The 19,966-nt window shown below is 41.2% G+C and overlaps 1 protein-coding gene across 1 annotated transcript; it reads right to left on the bottom strand.

The window, feature by feature from the left end:
* Positions 1-4,401: 4,401 nt before the first annotated feature.
* amigo1 (adhesion molecule with Ig-like domain 1) lies at positions 4,402-5,931 on the bottom strand (the record flags this gene model as incomplete). The annotated part of the gene is made up of 1 exon (XM_084070070.1): positions 4,402-5,931. The coding sequence occupies one exon, from the start codon at positions 5,929-5,931 to the stop codon at positions 4,402-4,404; it is 1,530 nt and encodes a 509-aa protein (XP_083926196.1).
* Between the last annotated feature and the right edge of the window lie 14,035 nt (positions 5,932-19,966).

The following is a 19,966-nucleotide window of genomic DNA, read 5'->3' as shown; positions in this document are numbered from 1 at the left end:
CATGCAAAGTCATTCAACTTGAATTACCAGACTGTTTATATTCTATAGCAGCCAGCTCACACTAACCAAATGGTTACATACCGGTACGTGTATTTGCTACTAAATATTGTGAGTGCTTCTTTCCCTAATTTTTACACTGTCCAGAAGGGTAAGCATTGCGCAGTTGGAGAAAATGCTGTAATCCTGCTGTGTAGATACAGTGACATTTATGTGTTACTTATGTGTTGAAAACAAAATTATATATATTGTCATAAATTACCAAGGGATAAAACATTTGTTTAACTAGTGTTATCCAACTTCAACAATAATAGTTCAAGTTGCCAGATGCATGTTCAACACCACACAAATAGGCCATTGGTTGGTCATTATCCATAGCTACCAATGTGGTGTCCAACTGTGCACTTCTATAAAGTCTGGAATAACCTGAGAAAACACTTAACTTTACAGTAGCCTTAGTCCAGTGTATTAGCCTGAGTGATAACCTGGAAGCATTGTAAGCACACAATAAAAAATTATGTTTACGTGTAATAACATTGAAAGTAACAATGCAGTGTATAAAATGAAAGTATAGTCAAATTGGGTTGGGTATACCCTTCTACTGTAAATATGTGTCAGTATGATTAAGTACGTTAAATTAACTTACATTACATTGTGTACTCACATTACTTTCCCACAGGGTTAAAACTCTAGAGTGAAGCCATTATAAAGGCAGGTGTTACCTCAATGACATTCTCTTCAATGACTCTTTTCAATTATAGTCTACAGCAGTGCAGTCAAATGTCAAGTCAAATACAACTTTCAATATAAAACCAATCCCTACTTAGAAAAACACGCTGATATCAAGAATGGGTTAACAGTGAAATAACAGGTGGACGGTAGCACAATCTCAGACAAACTGACCACATTGGATTATACAAGAATACTGTTAGATTACACTGGCAGAACATAGGAGTACACAACTCATCAATACTGAACACAGGCAATTATGGGATTAATACATTATGTACACATCAGGAAGGCAGATTTGCTTTGGAGATTACAAAACCTATTTCTTCTGCGCAATGCTGCACAGTAAAATCATCAGTAGCGATTTGTTTGTACACTCAAGAGTTATGAATGGATAAATGAATACTGAGAATTTTACTGTGTATGGGAACCCTCACAATAGCACTTTACAAATATACAAAACTGACTTTTAGTTTGTGTGCAACCATCCAGAGTATGAAGTAAGAGCAAAATGTCCATCCTTTATATATGATATTTTAACCAAGGCAGATTCTAGCCTGACTTTAAGTGTTACTAAAAGATGAATAGGCTATTCTCATATCTTTCAATTAGAGGCATGCTGAAATAATATCCATTCAGTACTCGGCCAAAGATGGGTATTTTCTTTAATTACAAGTCATTAGCTATTTCAGGTCGTCTGACATTTATTACCAATTGCAATTTATTGCCAATTGCCTTTCATAGCCTGGCCTTGAACCCTCAGGTAAATTACATTGTTACATTACATTGCTAAGCAGCTCATTATGTTCCCTCTGCACCACAGCAGGGGATAAAATACATATTTAAACAAATATTTGACAAAGCTTCATGTAAGGGGCAAAAATAGGATCTTAGATTAGATTAGACCTAATGGTCTGAATCTTTACCAATTACCATCATTAATATGTGATAGAATATTGCTTTATTTATAGCGTGTACTGAGTTAATTCAGGTCCTCTTTCTCACTTTACAGTACCTGATATCCCCATGTGTTTGTGTGAGAGAGAAGGGAATGATTCACATGCAACACCTCTCTGACAAGTGTCACTTCCTTTTTTCACCCACACAGGAAAAGCCTCATTTAACACACACAGTGATGATGTGTATACATTCCATAATTCCACCCGGATAAAACACGTGTTTACAATAAAACCTATAGTATTAGAATAGTAGAACAGATGAACTGTATCTAGCGCTAAGGTGAATGCAGTAAATAGCAGGGTTTGACCGTGAATCTCAAATTTAGAAAAGTATTATTGCAACTGGAATTCTGCAATATGAAAAGCTCTCATTACACGCTCCAATAAGATTACTCTGTAATGTTATTTGGACGCTCCAGGCATTTCCCTAATTTTCCTTAAACAAATGACAAAGTACTTAAAGGGCATCATCACATTCATTACCTGGCGGAATGATTGCTCTCGAATTCAAGCAAGGGTATCCTCATAATTATGGAGATGTACAAGACAATGCAAACAAATCCAGACTGAATTGGGGTAGTCACAATACTGGCTGTGACTCATTTTAACAGTGGCTAGCCAGCTAGAAGAAACAAGCCTCATCCCATCAGAAGATACAATTACCCTTTAATCATGGGTCTCGTACATGAAACAAAAGCTGAACCTCATAGTAAAATCTCTCAGTTTGTTTTTGTTGTTGTTTGTGCACAGACAGACCGGTTAATTCGGTATGCACAGTATTGGGGGGCACCCGCATACATGTGGATCCTATAAAGATCTCTGTTGGAGGAGCCAAGGAATGTCCTTTTCTCAAAGACAACTGTCACTGAAATCTTTTGGTATCATGAATTCCAAACCATGCAATAGAAACGCCTACTTATGCATGACATTGGGGGTTCTGGCATACATTTGCAAGGCAAACTCATCCTGTCTATAACAGAATGCAATGGCAATCTTTTTCAGAGGGGAAGGGGTGTCCTAATTTTGAATGCAGCTCTCCCCGTTGCTACTGTGGTACACAGGGCTTTCCTGCTGCTGACACCTAAGAACTCTCAAATCGTGAACTGGCTAGCTCTCTGCTGTCAGGTTGATATACAGCACAACCTCATACATATTGAGTATCAGCCTCTGGTTATGTAATATGCCAGCCAGAATATGACATTTACGTACCTGCTATACAGAACTACTGGTCTATATCATTCAACCTAACAGGACAGGACAGGTTGGTTAGCTGTGTTTGAAATTGTGTTTGAGAAGAAGGAAGAAAAATTTTAATCTACTACATAGCATATGATTTATGAATACACAAGATGTATGACTTTTTGAAAACTACACATGAAAACCATGCACGTTTTGAACACAGAAAGAGAAACAGATAGGTTTGCAGTTAGCTTCTTGACAGTGATTTTTTTTCCATCTTTTTTTCTTTTTTAAAGAAAACATTTTCTGTGTTGACCAAGACCAGGAATGGCATCCTGCAGTAAACAGCACCTTGTGGATTTGTATGTTAAACATAAACCAAGTACTGAGTGGAGCACGGCACCTGACCTGACTGTATACAGAACTATCACAACTTACTGATGGGTCTGTCAAAACAAAATACTTCCTAATGTCTAATGGACACACTATATTTCTTATTGAAAGTAAGGCTTCATACAGTGTCTGGGCGGTGTGCTTGCAATAAGCACATCAACAATTATTTATAAAACAATGATCTGCCTTGCTATTTGATATCATAATTATATGTACTATAAGTTGATCATTCATATCAAAGGGGGGAATTTGCCTGATGTATCATTGCAGCCGTGATAAAACAATATGAATACAAGAAACTGCAATGATAGATCTCCTATCGACCAAACTACTCCTAATTGAGTTTAACTTCAGATTGGCATCAGCTATGAAGGTGAATTAAAAATGACCTGCTATGGTCTTCTCATTTTGGTGTTTGTGCTACAGCTATGTTATTATAAATCATTGAATAACTGACAAGAGAGAGATCCATGTTTCTGCTATCTCATTCATACAGCCCTACTTTGCTGGGGAGTAATATGTGTGTTTATGATATGATGCCTCTCTTTGGCTCATGGATAATGATGACTATTCAAAACCTGTAGATAAGGGTCTGTCTATCCATCTGTTGCTCTGTCTATGTGTCGACAGAGGGAAGATAAATATACTTAAAGTCTAAAATATACATACAACTCAATCTAGTCCTTGATTTAGACAGTCTCATGTGCATGAATTGAATACACTATTCCTTTTTTTTATCTTGTGCATCTTGTCCTATTTTGTCCAACTGTCTACACTTCCTGAGTATTGGTATCCAACAAGATGGCCTCTATTACATTTACGAGACTAACTTTCACTTACACTGCCAGGCTTTCACAGTATGAATATTTAAGTGCTACACATCAAAATGCTGGAAAGGTCCTTGCAAAACAACAAGGCAGTTCATTTAGTCATCAATGTCACTGTCACAGTTTGAGAGACTTACATCATACAGTAGCATATACTGTACATACATCCAATCATGGGACATCCAATCCCTTCCTGCCCACCTTCAAGCTAGATTTATACTTAGCTGTGCACTGGCGTTGCGCACTGAAAATATCCCATCTACAAGCTCAGAACACAGCTGCAATTTCCGGTGTGCGCGAAGTACATATCAAGCCCTTCACACCACCATGGGAGTATCTGAGAAAACTGAACTGATAGACTCTGCTACTGATTTCTTTCTCTTCCCTTTCCCATGTGAGCCGGCCTCCAGGTCATCCTCGTTCTCATTCCCGTTGGGGTTGAGCTTGCCATTCTGGCCCTGCAGTTCCTTGGTATCTATGAAGGCCACATGCCTGTTGAGCTCCGCCTTGAGCGCCGGATCACCGTGGCTGGGTGTCACGCTGAGCATGGAGGAGTGGATGCTGTCCTCGCCCCTGGACTTGGCCTTGTTGGGGCAGCAAAAGCAGTGGCAGGGTGTGAGGTACAGGTAGATGAGAACCAGGACTACGCTGGTCAGGCAACACACTAATGTTGTGTAAGCCGTGTTCAGGGTGTCGCCACCCCCATTCATGGTGAAGTTATGAACCTTCAAAACAATGTAGAGGGTCTCGTTTAGGCCCTCACTGGCCGCGACGCACGTGTAGGTTCCAGAGTCCTCTGGGCTCACTGGACTGATCTGGAGGCTCCCGTCTGATAAGACCCTGGCCGTCTGGTTTCTTCCTGGTGTTACCATCACATTGCCTGGTATGAACCAGGTCTTTGTCACATCCCTGAGCTTGGTGTCGCAGCCAAGGGTTAGCGTCTGCTCCAGAAATGCCTCCTCGTCTGCCTCCTTGAACGTGCTGCAATTCATGTAGACGTCGTTGAGGTCAAACACGCCCACTTGGGTCTTCTGGGGCCCAGGTAGGACACATTTGAAGTCATCCTTGAAGTCCACGGCAGAATTGAGCCTCCGAATATGCCAGTGTGCCAGGAGGCTATAGAGTCCGCAGTCGCAGAGCAGAGGGTTGTTGTGGAAGTAGAGGCCATTTTTAATCCAGGCAGGTAGCAGCTGGAGCTCACCAATCGGCAGGACCTTGATCTTATTAGAGGAAACATCCAGGAGGGTGAGCTTCTCCAGGCGTGTTCGATCCTTCACCAGCTCCAGGGGGAAGCGGGAGATCTGGTTCTGGCTCAGGTACAGCTTCTGAAGGTTGCTCATGCCCACAAAGGCCAAGCGGTCGACCTGATTGATTTGGTTGTTGTAAAGCAGGAGCACTTCCAGGTTGACCAGAGGCTCAAACATGTACTCGTCCAGATGCCGCAAGTTGTTGGAGGACACGTCCAAATAGCGGAGGTACTTGACATATACGAAAGCTTCCACAGAGAGGAAGGAGAGTCCGTTGTGGCTGAGCAGGAGGTTGTGAAGCTTTGGCAGTTTGACAGGGGTCCACTCTGCGGGCAGTCGTGTGATGTCATTGTAGCTGAGGTCCAGCACAGCAGCATAGAGTGGAATCCCTGTGGGGGCAATAGTCAGATTCATCTTGGAGCAGCTCACGATGTTTGAAGCGCAGATGCAGGTTTTATGGCAGTTGAGTGTGTATCCCGCTGCAAGCGGAAGCTCAAGGACAGACACAAAGAGGGAGAGGATGAACACCCATCTAATATGGTTCCTCAGACGGGGCGATGTTTCCAACAGGCTGTCGCCTGCTCTGGTGGTTGGATGCATCATGCTACCAGTGGGTTTAATGCCAGAAGAGGTCCTCTACTATCCCCTCATCTCAGGAAGTAGCATGGAACCGCAGCTGGAGGAATCCCAGGCATCGCTAATAGAAAGCTGTGAAGGAAGAGAAAACACAGGTGTTGGATAGAACCTCATAGCATCATGGTTATGTCCATGGGACATTCATATGTAAAGCAGTGTACTTGCACAATGACACAAACACACGTGTGCACACACTTCCATATGTATTCACACTCTCAGACAGGTAGTTTGTTAACTCTCTGTCATTCTGTTTCTCATTTAGACGCTCGCAGACACATACACAAACTTTATAAATCTTGCACGTGTCTCAGAAATAAACACTACACCTAAACTAGCAATAATCTTTTGAGCACTCAGGAGAGGCATGTCCTGAATGTCCCCCCACCCCACCCCCCACCCACTCCACACACAATACAACAGATTTAAAATGGATACGAAAAATAGCCATGAAATTAAAACGCACAATGATTTTAATAACTAAGCATGCTATTCTGCAGCCAGGGTCTTATCCGTTTTCGAGGGTGATTCACAGATGTTGCATTGCACCACTCTTTTCGAAAATAAACGGTCACTTCAGTTCAGTAACATTTACGCAAATAGAAATAGTGATGGAGAGCAAGCCACCTACCTTTTGGTCAGGATGCGTCAATCGTTTTCATCAATAGAAGAACTGCCGCGTGTGTTTACAGTTCTGCTGCGCACAGTACAGTAGGATGTGTAAGGACAACAAGGGATGCAGCAAGGGGAGGAGGAGACAACTGGAGAAACCCTTTTCATGCACCACCCAAGAGCCCGGTGCAAAACGCAAAAAAAGATTACGTAAAGACAAACACAAGTCACTGTGAGCCTACTCTAATTATCAATTGGATTTCGCGTCTGACTGAATCGTTTTACCGAACTATTTCAATACTCTTCCGACGACGTATACATTGCTCCAAGATTCCCACGATTACGTCTTCTGTTGGGAGATTAGCGCTGTTTGAGCAGGTCCAGTATAGCCTTCAGTCTCATCAGCATCCGTGGAGATAAATGTAAGCATGAGCGGCCTCTAGCCGACAAGATTCCCCGTGTTTTTTGTTTTTTTCCCCCGGTTATCTTAGACAGCTTACTACTCCACTCTCTGCAGCGCTGATGCTGCAGCATTCATCTGTGCCGATCATAGTGTTTAACGTGAATGTTAGACAGTGGAGCTACTGTACTGCGCCTGTATGGCCAGGAGAGTCCTCTTCTATTAGCCTACTCAGTGGTGGGAAAAAGTACTCAATTGTTTTACTTAAGTAAAAGTATCAATACCACAATGTGAAAAGTCCGGTTATGACAATTTACTTGAGTAAAAGTACTAAAATATCGGCATCAAAATATATAGGCTACTCATTTTGCATAATGTCCCATTTCACAAGTTCAACATATTTTGAAAATAGCCGTTAATATGTATATCTATATATAGGGCTGAAGTGGTTAGTGTGTTTTGAAATAATAATCAAAATCTACAAAGTAACTAATAACTAACGTTTTCATATAATTGTAGTGGAGTAAAAGTACAATATTTTCCTCTGAGATGAAGTGGAGTAGAAGTAAAACAAAAGTATAGAAAATTGTAATACTGAAGAAAGTAAAAAATACCTCAAAATTGTACTTAAGTGCTTGACTACATATACACCACTGCTAATTACTGAAAGTAACGGTAACCGCACGAGAGAAGTGGTGCTGGTGCGAAGATGTCCTCACGAGGTCTGTCAACAGCGCTTGTGTTGTGAATGAAATGGTCGCAGCAGCAAAATTACAGTTGGCCTACAAACATCACACAAAGTAGGAATGCCATTTTGAGACATGAGGTTCTTTGAGATTTTTTTTTAACTTTCACTCGAGTACATATCTATAGGAAGGCTGTAAAGTAGCCTACTGAGTTTTTTTTCCTTCCCTAAAATGCAATTGGCCACACTTCTGCTCTCACACTGTTTCTGGCTTCCCCCTCTTGCCTCTTTGTTACATGTGTATGTATGGGTGTAGTAAAACATATTTAGTTCTGGTTCCTCAGTCATTTCTATGTTTATATAGGTGTTTCTGCAGGTTTTGTGGTCTAAAAAAAAAGAACGTTGTATCCAACCACTTCCTTATTTTAAATGCATAAAGTGGTTTATAGTGCTACTGGGATTGTATTTTTAGAGATTGTATTGTTGGAAGTGATAGGCCTATTGTTTTAGAACAGTCTCAGATGACGTTTTTTGAAGTAAAATATTTCATATTTATGGTTCATTTTCTAGGATTTATCAGGCATGATGAGGTGTAATAAAGTGCCAGGTGGTTGACTGGACTAGGATGCTTGCCTGGGAAAACAGGGCATTAGTCGCACCTGCATATTATGTTCATGGTATACTTCTCTCTTTAAAGTGTGACTTATGGACAGCTGAATAAACTGCCCATTGGCCAATTGCATAGACATGGTTCTTAATCTCTCTAAAGTATTTTAGGCCCCCTCTATAGGCCCTCTCCTGTAATCGCTCTTCACTAAATACTTTATACCGAATATTAGCCCCAGAATAGGGGTGCTATAGGTTCAAGTGGTTAAATGCTTGATTTGTGTAACAAAATATCACATCAGAGTGTGTTTCAAATATATCCATATCCACGATTAGTGTTTTCTTATATAGGTTGTTACTTGTTGCCATAAACATGCAGTGTTAAAAGTGTCTTTACTCTTCACATGCAGCCAGATCCTCTTAACCTTATAGAAATGGAGGTCCTGCCAGCTGCCACTATATTCTATCGTAAGGATATTTACTTGCTGCCTGACCTTGGTAACCGTTGATAGGATTGACAACTGTAAATCAAAGGCCATCCCTGTCACTTGGCTTCAGCGAGACTGGCAGCCATCATTATCCTGAAGCTCCAATTGAGTCATCATCAATGACCCCTCATAGCAGGCGGGGCCCTAGTAGTTATTGACACCAATAAGTAACCAGGCATCACAGGTTTAATACCTGACATCCACATCCAAGTCCCTCTGCATCTGTTGTCCTTCAGCATGCATGGCAATGAACTTTTACTGGGGACATGTCCACATCACTTTTTGAAATGTCCAATTCTGTCCCCTGGAAATATTTTAGATACAGACTTAACCTTTGTTGAATGGAGTCCCCCCAGGGGTCTCTACCAGGCCCCCCTTCCCCCCTCTACACCAAATATCTTGGCTGAAAATAGCTGATCTACAAGCTCTCTGCTAATTTGGCCGAATGTTCCTCCCAGAATAAGGAAGGTAGGACGTAGGGTTCATGTGGTTAAACCTTTCCCTTTTAAACATGCAGTTGGGTTTAGCATATGGATGCATGATGGCTTATCAATGTAATTGAATACTAACTAACCTGTAGTAGAGAGGGAGAACTAACAGTTGAATTGAGGCATTCACTTCATTAAAACATACCAGAAAAAATGTCCCCAGCACTTTTCCATTCAAAGTGACGCCTTGTCAACACCGTGATCAATTCCTGGTCCAGTTTTAGCTTTCAAAGAAAAGCAGGTGCTCCACTCTTTTTTTCTCTCCTTTTTTTAATAAGAGTGCCACAGATGGACTCGGCACAGGGGATCGAGGCACAGGAGAAAGGCGGTGACAGGATGCGAGTGTAGGGGTGCATGTGAGGCCAGAGACGAAGCCTGTTTACTATGCAGATATGGGGGAAACCATGTCATTTTTACTGAAGTGAATCCACCCACATGCCACTTTAATGAGATTTTAGGATCCTTTTCAACTGGCAGAGCCATGGCTGTGGGCTTTGTTTTGGCAAGGCTATGGGTTTGTCCATTGCCAACAAGTAGCTACTATGTTCACACCAAAGTAGCCTCCCACTCAGAATAGGAGATGAAATAATTTGTCCATTTTGGTAATCGAATGCATCATTTTGTGGAAATTATTGAGTTTTTTCTAAGTCGAAAGCACTAGAGACTATATATGATAAACCACCGAAATGGATGTGACTTGAACTCCAACTTAATCACATTAGCACTCTTTCCGTCATATCTCTTAGCAGACTTAGGGGAAAAGAATAGTTTGTATCAGTTATGGTAAGATACTATATCATAACCCTTACAGCAGCAGCACAGCAAAAATATCTTATCCTTCATGAGTTGTCCTTTATCCATTCACAAATTGTCCTTACAGAAATGTACAAAGGAGAAAAACCGCAGCAGCAGCACACCTCCTTTCTATGGGAATTTACTTTTACCTCCCCTTGAACAAACCAGTTGTTCACATTTTGGTATGGTATGAACAAACACAGTAAATAACACAATTATTGTACAATAGGTAACAGAACCAGGAATTACCAGAAATGATTTGATTCATTGATGCTCAATATCAGTCTAGAAATCCTGCTTTGGTCTTTCTTGAACCTGATATATTGGTTGATTGAAAATATAACACATACTGTATGTCGAAGAGACACTTGTTTTGCATGGGTTGTACATTTGTTGGTCTCTTGGATCTTCAAGAAAATTAACTGAATCATAAAAAAACATCACTATTCAAATCTAAGTGACATGATCCACAACCTTTGAAATTATGATGTTACCAGGCCTTACATGACTTGTAAGATGTTGATGCAATAATGGATACATTTGTGTCAGTCAGTGTAATGTGAAAGCTCTAAATAGCTTGTCTGACCAGAGCATCGTGGAAACACACACACGCACGCACGCACGCACGCACGCACGCACGCACGCACGCACGCACGCACGCACGCACACACACAAACAGAGCTTGGAGTGATTAATGTTCTGTTCGACTCTGTTTCCTGCTGTGATAGGGATTGCGTTGCCAGGCAACTGCCTGCGTCCTTTGGTTGACTGTGTTGGCTCTATGGTGGCCTTGCCTTCACTTGCTCTACCTGCTCAAATAGGGTTTCTAGTGTAGAAAACAACCCTCAAAACAACAGTTGCCTATCTGGAGAATCACTGCCTCGCTGTGAAACACAGAAATAAACAACAAACACCAGTTCCCAGGATGGTTTGATCCTTCCATAATACTTAGCATCCATTGAAAAACAGAATCCATACTAATTGGGTCTAATACCAACCTCATGATCCACAGGCTTTACGATCGGAGTTGGTAGCAATGTAGTCACAAGCAAAGACGAGGTGATCTATTTGGGTTGTATTTTGGATAACAAACTTTCATGCGAAAAAAATGGCTTCAAATGTGAGTACGAAAGTGAATCAAAGAACAATTTTTTTTGGCAGGATCTCTTTGTTTATCAACAGGAGTTCACTGAGGACTCTAGCTGTTGTGTAATTTTGACTATGCTTGCACCTCATGGTACACTACATGTAGCATCGCCAAGCCACTGAAGACAAAACTGCAGACCTCCCTAAACAAGCTTGTGAGATCTAAATTCTAAACATTTGTGGGCAAGCAAAAAGGATATAGTAGGGTAGGCTATATAACATACACATATGTGAACAAATAACCAACATCTGCAATACTGTACTAGCATCTAAAAAAAAAATAGGCAACTGGACACCAGCACTTATTAATCATTCAGTAGCAACAGCATTATTCAGAGTCTATTTTAAGAGGGTCTGTCGTTATTCTGCTGTATAGTGTGACTATGCATTTTTGTAGCCAACATTTGTCAGCAGGCCATTACTTTTCCTCAGATGACCGGATCATATTTCGCCCATGATAACCTATGTAATTACAACAGCCTGAGCATCTTCAAAGCAATTAGCTGCCATTCCATTCAAATGAGGGTTTCTGCATCATTGCTTTATTGCAGAGAGCTCGATAGTACCAGTGTAAATGATCTGATGTTCATATAGGCTCGTTCTGTGCAGCACCTACCTCCTAGCCGTTCCACAGTCATGGTAAACACACAGTATATACTCTGGTCTCAGAGCTGAGCAGTTTACTCAACATACAGCTTGCTGCAGTTAGACCCCATGCTGGCCGAGACGTCAATACACTACAGATGGATCCCTTCTTATAAAGTGAAATCATGAAGTCAGGAGCCAGTCAGGAATAAATTAACCTGGGGTTAAGTATAGGGTATAAGTGGTTAAACAACACCACATGCCTCTATTAAAATGAATAGTTGTCTGCTACCATTGTATGTCTCCTTGTGACTCACTTTTGGAGTCCCAAACCATGAGTTGTGAAACTTTGGTTTGTTCAACGGAGGAGGAAGGAGCAGAGGTCTTTCTAGCTACAGTTCTGAATTCTGAGGTGGGTGATTGTGTAATCTGGTTACTGGGCTGGTTTGAGATTACAGATATGTTAATAAGCCTGAACTGTTTGCCATCTACAAACGGTTCCAACAGTGTTTATGGTTTATTCCCTAACTTGAAGGAGTTAATGGGCTGAGAAAGATGTTTATATCTACTAGAGATTGAATTAAGGCTGAGTTAGGACATCGTTAATGCTTTGGCAAATAGTGATTAATACTGTAGAGTAATTTATAGAAAGCACTGAGGTAGGTAACGTGAGCTAAGTGAGATGTTTAGCTCAGAGGTTAAGTTACGCTTCTTGGAGTATCACCTTCCTTGGCTTCCAACAAATCTGCAGGATTGCAGTTAAAACCTTTTAATACACGTTTGAAGGACCATGATAAAGACTTTTAATATTTTGTAAACCAGCATGTCATGAAACCTTCCACGTTATCAGTCTGGCCAATGCCAGGCTAATTGTAGGCTGCTTTTTTTCCTTCTTTCTACCTGCTGCCTTCTTGGGAAGGCAGCAGGAAGAAAGCAGGAAGAAAGGAAGCAGAGGCAGAGCTCTTCATGATCAAGTTGGTGTAAAGTGAAGCCTGGTACCAATTGTTTACACTCACTAATTAAACCTGTGGCAAATGCAATTACAAGCCTTACTGTAATAAGACTGCATAATTATCGTGTGTGTGTGTGTGTGTGTGTGTGTGTGTGTGTGTGTGTGTGTGTGTGTGTGTGTGTGCGTGCGTGCGTGCGTGCGTGCGTGCGTGCGTGCGTGTGCGTGAGAGAGAGAGAGAGAACGAGAGCACAAACGCCATGATGTCAAGAAAAGAGCGAGAGAAAGCGCACACAACGTCTGACCCGATCTGACTTCCTAACGTTTAGTCAGTGGTAGTAACTCAGTTTGGTGTGTAGGGGCCTTTAGGGGTCAATTTAAGGCTGTCTGTGTGGAATGACTAAATCCACTGAACTGTGGATGCGGACAAACCAAATCTTGGAATTATGGCAAATCAATGAACTGGAGAGAGATAGAGTTAAGTACTGAGAGATCATAATATGGGTTGTGTGGGTAAAGAGAGAGAGAGAAAGAAAGAAAGAGAGAGTGGGAGAGAGAGAGAGAGAGAGAGACAGAGAGACAGAGAGACAGATGGAGAGAAAACAGTAGGCAGGATATTTCCCATCAATCTATATCACTAATACCTGTTTATCCCGTCCTCGGGGCAGAATAAAGGAAGTGATTTATGCCGCCTCTGGCTCTCCCCCGCAGGGACTCAGAGGATTCTCTAATACTAATTAACTATGTGGAAAAACAATGATAATCCTCTGCCTTGGGGAATACGAGTCAGTACTCCTGTTGTTTGCTGTCGATGAGACGAGGTCAGAGAGGCTCTAAATAACCAGTGACTCACATACTGCCTCCCCTGCTTTAGTTCCACAACTGCCATTCAGCGAGAGAAGCCACCGAGGGACTCTATCTACAATTCCAGGCCTGGATTGTTGGACTGTGTGTGTGTGTGTGTGTGTGTGTGTGTGTGTGTGTGTGTGTGTGTGTGTGTGTGTGTGTGTGTGTGTGTGTGTGTGTGTGTGTCCGCCCACACATTTGAACAAAGTTAGATGTACTGTAATTAAAGTATGTATTTTAAGAATGGAAACAGCAGCACATAACTGAGGAACTTGTTAAGAAAGTGTGAGGAGAGTGGTTGATTTAGCCATGGGGGTTATAACTGAACAGAGGCTCTTGTAAGTATTCTGTTTTCTGTATCCGTTCCAGGAGGTCAAACATTACAAGAGCTTGCCTTTGTTTGGCACCTACAGCAGTACTTTGAGCCCGTATCGACACTTGGACAGACAAGCTTGCCCTACTCCGTATCGCTGCTACTGTGCATTCTTCATCGTCTTTCAGTTTTCAATGCAGCTGTTCCGTTAACTGCACTGCAGCCATGGTTGAGTACTTTTGGGACAGTGTCAGAGAGTTGTCCAGCTAGCAGACCCAGCAGGCAGCAGCAGTGAACTTACTTACTTATGCCTTTATATTCCTCCCAGAACCACTGACAATTCGCATTACAATGGCTCAGGAAGTATAACCAGAGAGTTCCCAGTTTGTGACCAAGAACACTGAACCCCTGAATTTGCAGTATGTTTGCAGCATGTCTGGACTGGAGCATATTAAGCCAGGATGAAAATGCCTAATGGCTATCCAATGAAATACCACTGCTTGCATTCTTGGAGGAGACTCACAATTGAATCTGAGATTTAGATGCAAGTGCCCTAATGAGGATGATTGGAAATAATGCAGGCCTTCTGAAGTAAGGTTTACTACCAGTAAATAACTGTACACACTACACACTGAAATATATGTTAATTTAATACTACAAGGATAATCGTTTTACATTTGTCTTTAAAATAACACAGATAATATTATTGTGTTCTATCCTACTATAAAAGCGTGAAATCTCAGTGTGGATGTAAGTATATATGTAGCTCACGTATCGCGAGAACCGTCTGACCGATCGACTTCAAACTGATCGGCGGTTCAGGACAACCGCATATCTGTTCGACTTGACACCGGGCACAACTCTCCATCGAGTCCTTGGCGATACATGCGTCGAATTTGAGGTCAATTGGTTGGACTGTTCTCCAGATATGCGAAGGTCAGAACACTGACACGCATGCACGCAGAGATCTCACACATTTATGGTAGGATTGGAGCCCCACAGCAACTATCACTAACAATTAACTACAGTACAATAATACAACATACTACAGTAATAGAATGGAGTATTGACATAAAACATTTACTGGTACATTATAAATTATGTACCTTCTCCCTAGTGTACATTCCACATCAATTAAATTGAACTCAGTGCTTGGACACTTGGTTCAAAGAGACTTAAAAAAAAGGGAGCATACTGTAATCGACTGGAAGCCATGTGATATTCGAGAGTGTAATTGAGTAGATAAAAAAAGTGCGGGAATGGATATAGCACCGGATTTATTATCCATAGCAGATTTAGAAGCTGAGTCTATATACAGTAAATCATCTGCAGCCTAATACGTGGTACTGTGTGCAGGGATGATTAAAATCAATACAGCCACAGAAGAGGAGGATGGGAGGAGAGCAGAGGAAAGGAGAGGACAAAAGAGGAGACAAGAGGGGACTAGAGGAGAGGCAATTTGGGGGTGAAAGGGGAAAGAGAAGAGGAGGGAGATATGAAAATGAAGACAGGGGAGCGGCACAGTTCTGTAAGGGCTTAAAAGGAGGAGAGAAAATAGAAGGGTGGGTGATAAAGGAGAGGAGAGGTGTTGGCGTTGAACGTTCTCCTTTTCTCCAGATAGTGTCTCATTGCTTCACTGGATCAGGGGTGTTTACCACGTTACCTTTATTTATTCAGCCCTGCCATGGGCTGTGAATAATGGAGCACAGGTGAGGAGGTTCCTTGTAATGGAGTGACAAGCAAGCATACATAATCAGCTCAAAGTAAATAAATTCTGTGTGTGTGTGTGTGTGTGTGTGTGTGTGTGTGTGTGTGTGTGTGTGTGTGTGTGTGTGTGTGTGTGTGTGTGTGTGTGTGTGTACGTACTGTGGTTTGTCCTGCTCCTCCTGTTTTGGTCGCCAATAAGCAAGGGATAATGTATGGGGAGGTGGTCATTATTGAAATTTAAAGCCCGACAGGGTGATTATCCAGAAATAATGACCGATGATTGACCAATCAGAATCAAGCATTCAACCAAGCCGTGTAATAAACAATTGTAAGTGAATTTCCCTGCCTCTGACACAAGCTCACAACAAATTGTATTTCAACGAGTTGTGCGCTTTATCTGCTATTTTTTAAGCTTTTTGAAAAGGGCTTAAATTAAGTTTAGTTTATTTGTGTATTTTATATTTACTTGTTTGGTTTGCTTGTTCTTGTCATGGTATATAATTAAAGTTATATTTTCATTATGTTGAAGTTTAATATACTACAAAACATTATTTGTGCTTATTTGTATTCATTTGTTTGCTTGTACAGTGAGTTAAATGTTCTCAAATAGAGACTTTAATCAAATCAAAATTATTCAAATTTATTTCAAAATGTTGCTTTTCCCAAATCAGTATCGGCATCAGACAAAAGAATCTGGCATCGGTTTGATTGATTGATTGGATTCTTTATTAGTCAGAAATGTAAACAGCACATGGTACAGTCTGACATTATAGCTAAAAGGATAACACAAAAAAGTCCTGGGAACTTTTTTTTTTTTTTTTTCCTGGGAACTTGTTTCCATTGTGGTCCTACTGTATGTATTCAATTCATCATAGCATACACAATTAACACAACAAAATACATATCATCAATAAATACAAACTATATGTTCAAAAGAGATGATAGATGTTTTTTGAAAGGTTGTGTGTGTGTGCGTTTGTGTGCATGTGATGCTCTTTTTGTGGATGTGTGCCGGCCACACTAATCGATTATGTGGCTTCTCAATTAATGGACACACAAATTAACGCTCTCTTTAGTTTCTAAAATTATTGTTCTCTCATTCTCTGGCACATACTTATGCCTGCATTTTAGACGGTGAGTTGAGAGATTATAATCAGACACTAAGATTAGTCCACCCCTCTGAGCATATTGTTCACTCATGAACTCTGGCCTTCATGGTGCCAGCCAAGATCTGACAACCCCAAACTGCATAATAGGCTCATGCACTGTGCATGAACATCCCAGAGGGACTTCTTGGATACAAATAAGGGGATTTGCGGGGGAGGAGTTTGCAAATTTTCTACTACTCCCCTACCGCAGGAGGAATCATCTGGATGTCAGCCCCAAAAAGACAAGCCTGTAGCAACCATGGATGTCAACTCAACACACAGACTTAGCCTTGTCTTAGCAAAGACTGTAGCTGGCCTTTGCAGTCATTACATAACGGCTCCCAGTACTGCTGAATCTGCCCATGGCACTATGTGATGATGGAGCCAGCGAGTTAGTGAGCTTAGGAAATATATTATTCAGGTCTGGGCCACCCTCAGGTGATGTCCCATGTCCCGTGTTCAAGACAGGACTGGAAGCACACACTGCAGGTATTGAGAAAAAGAACCGCGTGGAGAAAGAGTTCACTTTGATGGCTTGTCTCTTTTATGTAACACCATTCATCCTAGACACCAGGGCCTAGGCTATTAGATGTAAAATATTGCCCTGCGTAACAGTTTGGGTTGATGGATGTTTTTATACATAATCTTTTTTGTTTTACATTAGATAGATACAATTAAAGTGACATGTGCAGAGAGACAGAAAATATACATACAGTAAATCTCTAAAAAGCTGTCCCTTCTGTGATTTATTGTCAGTAGAGCTCTGCATTTGTATGACATCACAGATGAAGAGACAGTAGTAAAGAAAGAGTCACCTGAACTTTGGAATGGAATTCTGTGGAAAATAACTTTATCCCATGGATGACAACAAAGAATTTGGGCAAAGAATGCTTTGCCCAAATTACAGGTCTTTTGGGGCCTATTCTCATATTAATGAAGCAGGTTCATTGTGAACACTTGTGAGACTGGTAGGCCTACACGCATCAAAATGAAATTAAATTCATTACAGTGCCAAATCACAGTAAGTAGTCTCAAGACACTTTACATGTGATATTGTAAAGTTATTTCTTTGTAACTTATCTTTTCAATATGATTTCAATGGTCATTTCATAATCACATTCACACATAATGGTTATATTTTATAACCTATGGTAAGAACCTTGCACTCAGCACCTTAAGCATAAGTACAAGGGTCAAACTGTTCTCCTTTTTGTTATTTTTCTTGTTGTTGTATATGTTTACTATTATTATTGATATTGATACAAAGTGGTGAGGAACCAGAACAAAATATCCCAGTGAGCCATAGTCGGCTATTAGACCTCCGTCTAAAACAGCCAACAGGGTTATAATTGGTCTAACAGTGAAAATCTTTTAGACGTCTAGGGTTAGCAGTTTTTTAAGCGTCTATATATAGACAGATGTCTATATTATAGACGTCATTTCAACGGCTATAATATAGATGGTCTATAAATAGACGCTTAAAAACAGATAATCAACATCTAAGCTAAGCCTAGACGTCTAAAAAGCTTTCACTGTTAGACCAATTATAACCCGGTTTTAGCCTAGCCCTTAGACGTATTTTAGACGTCTAATAGCCCGAAATATGCTCAGTGGGATGATACTCTTATGTACCTGTCCTGTACACAAGACGTAACAATAAACAACACCTTGAACATTGAACCTTGATGCAGACTAAACCCAGCTGCACCCACCTCAACCCTGCCCACAGTTAACATCCATGTAGATTTCTCTGACAGAACATCACAGTCCATGCCTTCAAAAACAGACCAAACCCAGAGCTGTCACCGTGAAAATAAAGAAAACAGTCCACAAAATAGAAGGAACACTCCCTTCTCAAAAAAGGATGAACGGCTTAGTGAGGCGAGGAGAAGAGGTCACGCAGTGCAGATGACCAGAGACAGAGGTTATATAAGACATTCAGTCTCTCTCAGCATGCCATGGCATGAGAATTACAGGCAACGTCTAACCCTTGTGATCATGCCATTATAAAAACACTAAGAACACGCGGGAGGGTTCAGGCCAAGTGTGTGCTTTAAGTATTTGCTTTCAGTATAGCTGAGCCTGTAAGCCCAGCGCCTTTTGTTTCGGCCTCCCTGCAGATTTACGTCAGGTCTCGGAGGGATTGGATGACTGTTTCAGGAAAGCAAAGAGGCTGCTGTCAGTCCTGTCATGACAGAATGGCACGTCATGACAGAACCTGACCAGGTAGCAGTGGTTGCTCCAAATCAACCCCAATTCAAGCGAAAAGCCCTCGCCTTGTGATCCACAGCTCTGTAATAATCTTCTGCCAACAGAAGAGCCTTGTGGTGAGGTTTAAGGGATTTAAAAGACTCCCCTTCTCTTGCTGTTGTCTATTAATCTTGCTCCAGCCCAGTGTGGACATATTCTGAGACATTCAGGCAAAACATAGGTATGATTAAATCCTTTTGCTCTCAACGTTGTCACAATGACACGCACGTGCACGTTGTTCCTGTGGAGAAGATGTGGTTCCTGTAATCATCTTCGCTACGGACTACGGTATCATCTTTCCAATGTCTCTTTTAATAGATTTCCACTTCTCTGCTTGTTCTTTTGAACCTTGCTAGCAGCAGGGCTCTAAGAACAGCATTGTCCATCTGTCCAGCTGTCTGTCTGTCCGTCGGTCATTTCGTCCAAAACCTTTGGTCCTATCTAAGCACACAACATATCTCAAAAATGTAATTACTGTCTGGATCGCCATAGAATTTGCTGGAGTGGATTCATGCTCCCTTAAGGATAACCCTACTGATTTTGTTGACCTCATGACCCTCTAGCATCACCCGTAGACCAAATATCCACTTGCATTCCACTTGCATCTCAAAAGCTAATGGGCATATTGCTATGACACTTGCTGTGTGCGGGTGGATTAATTCTAATAATTTGAATGACCCCTTGATGTTTCTTCTAGCACCACCCTCTAACCAAAATAACAACTTTATTATATTATAATATAAAACTATATTATAATATAATAGGCAAATTGCAGAATGAACCCTACTGACTTATATTTAATATTATATTTAATTATAATGTTTTCATTATTAGCCCCACAAGCAAGGTCGCAGGGCTGTAATGATGGCAGTGTCGTTCGGTTCAAGCCAATTCTGTCGAGTTGGATGTAAGAAGCAGCACAGCATCTAAGCCCGGGCTGATAGTGGGGCCCCTGTGATTTGAATCATATGTAACACTGTATGC

Source organism: Gymnoscopelus microlampas (genome assembly GCF_963454915.1).
Source record: "Gymnoscopelus microlampas genome assembly, chromosome: 10".
Classification (NCBI taxonomy): Eukaryota; Metazoa; Chordata; class Actinopteri; order Myctophiformes; family Myctophidae; genus Gymnoscopelus; species Gymnoscopelus microlampas.
The sequence above is the reverse complement of the archived record's forward strand: the minus strand, read 5'-3'. Positions and strand labels throughout refer to the sequence as shown.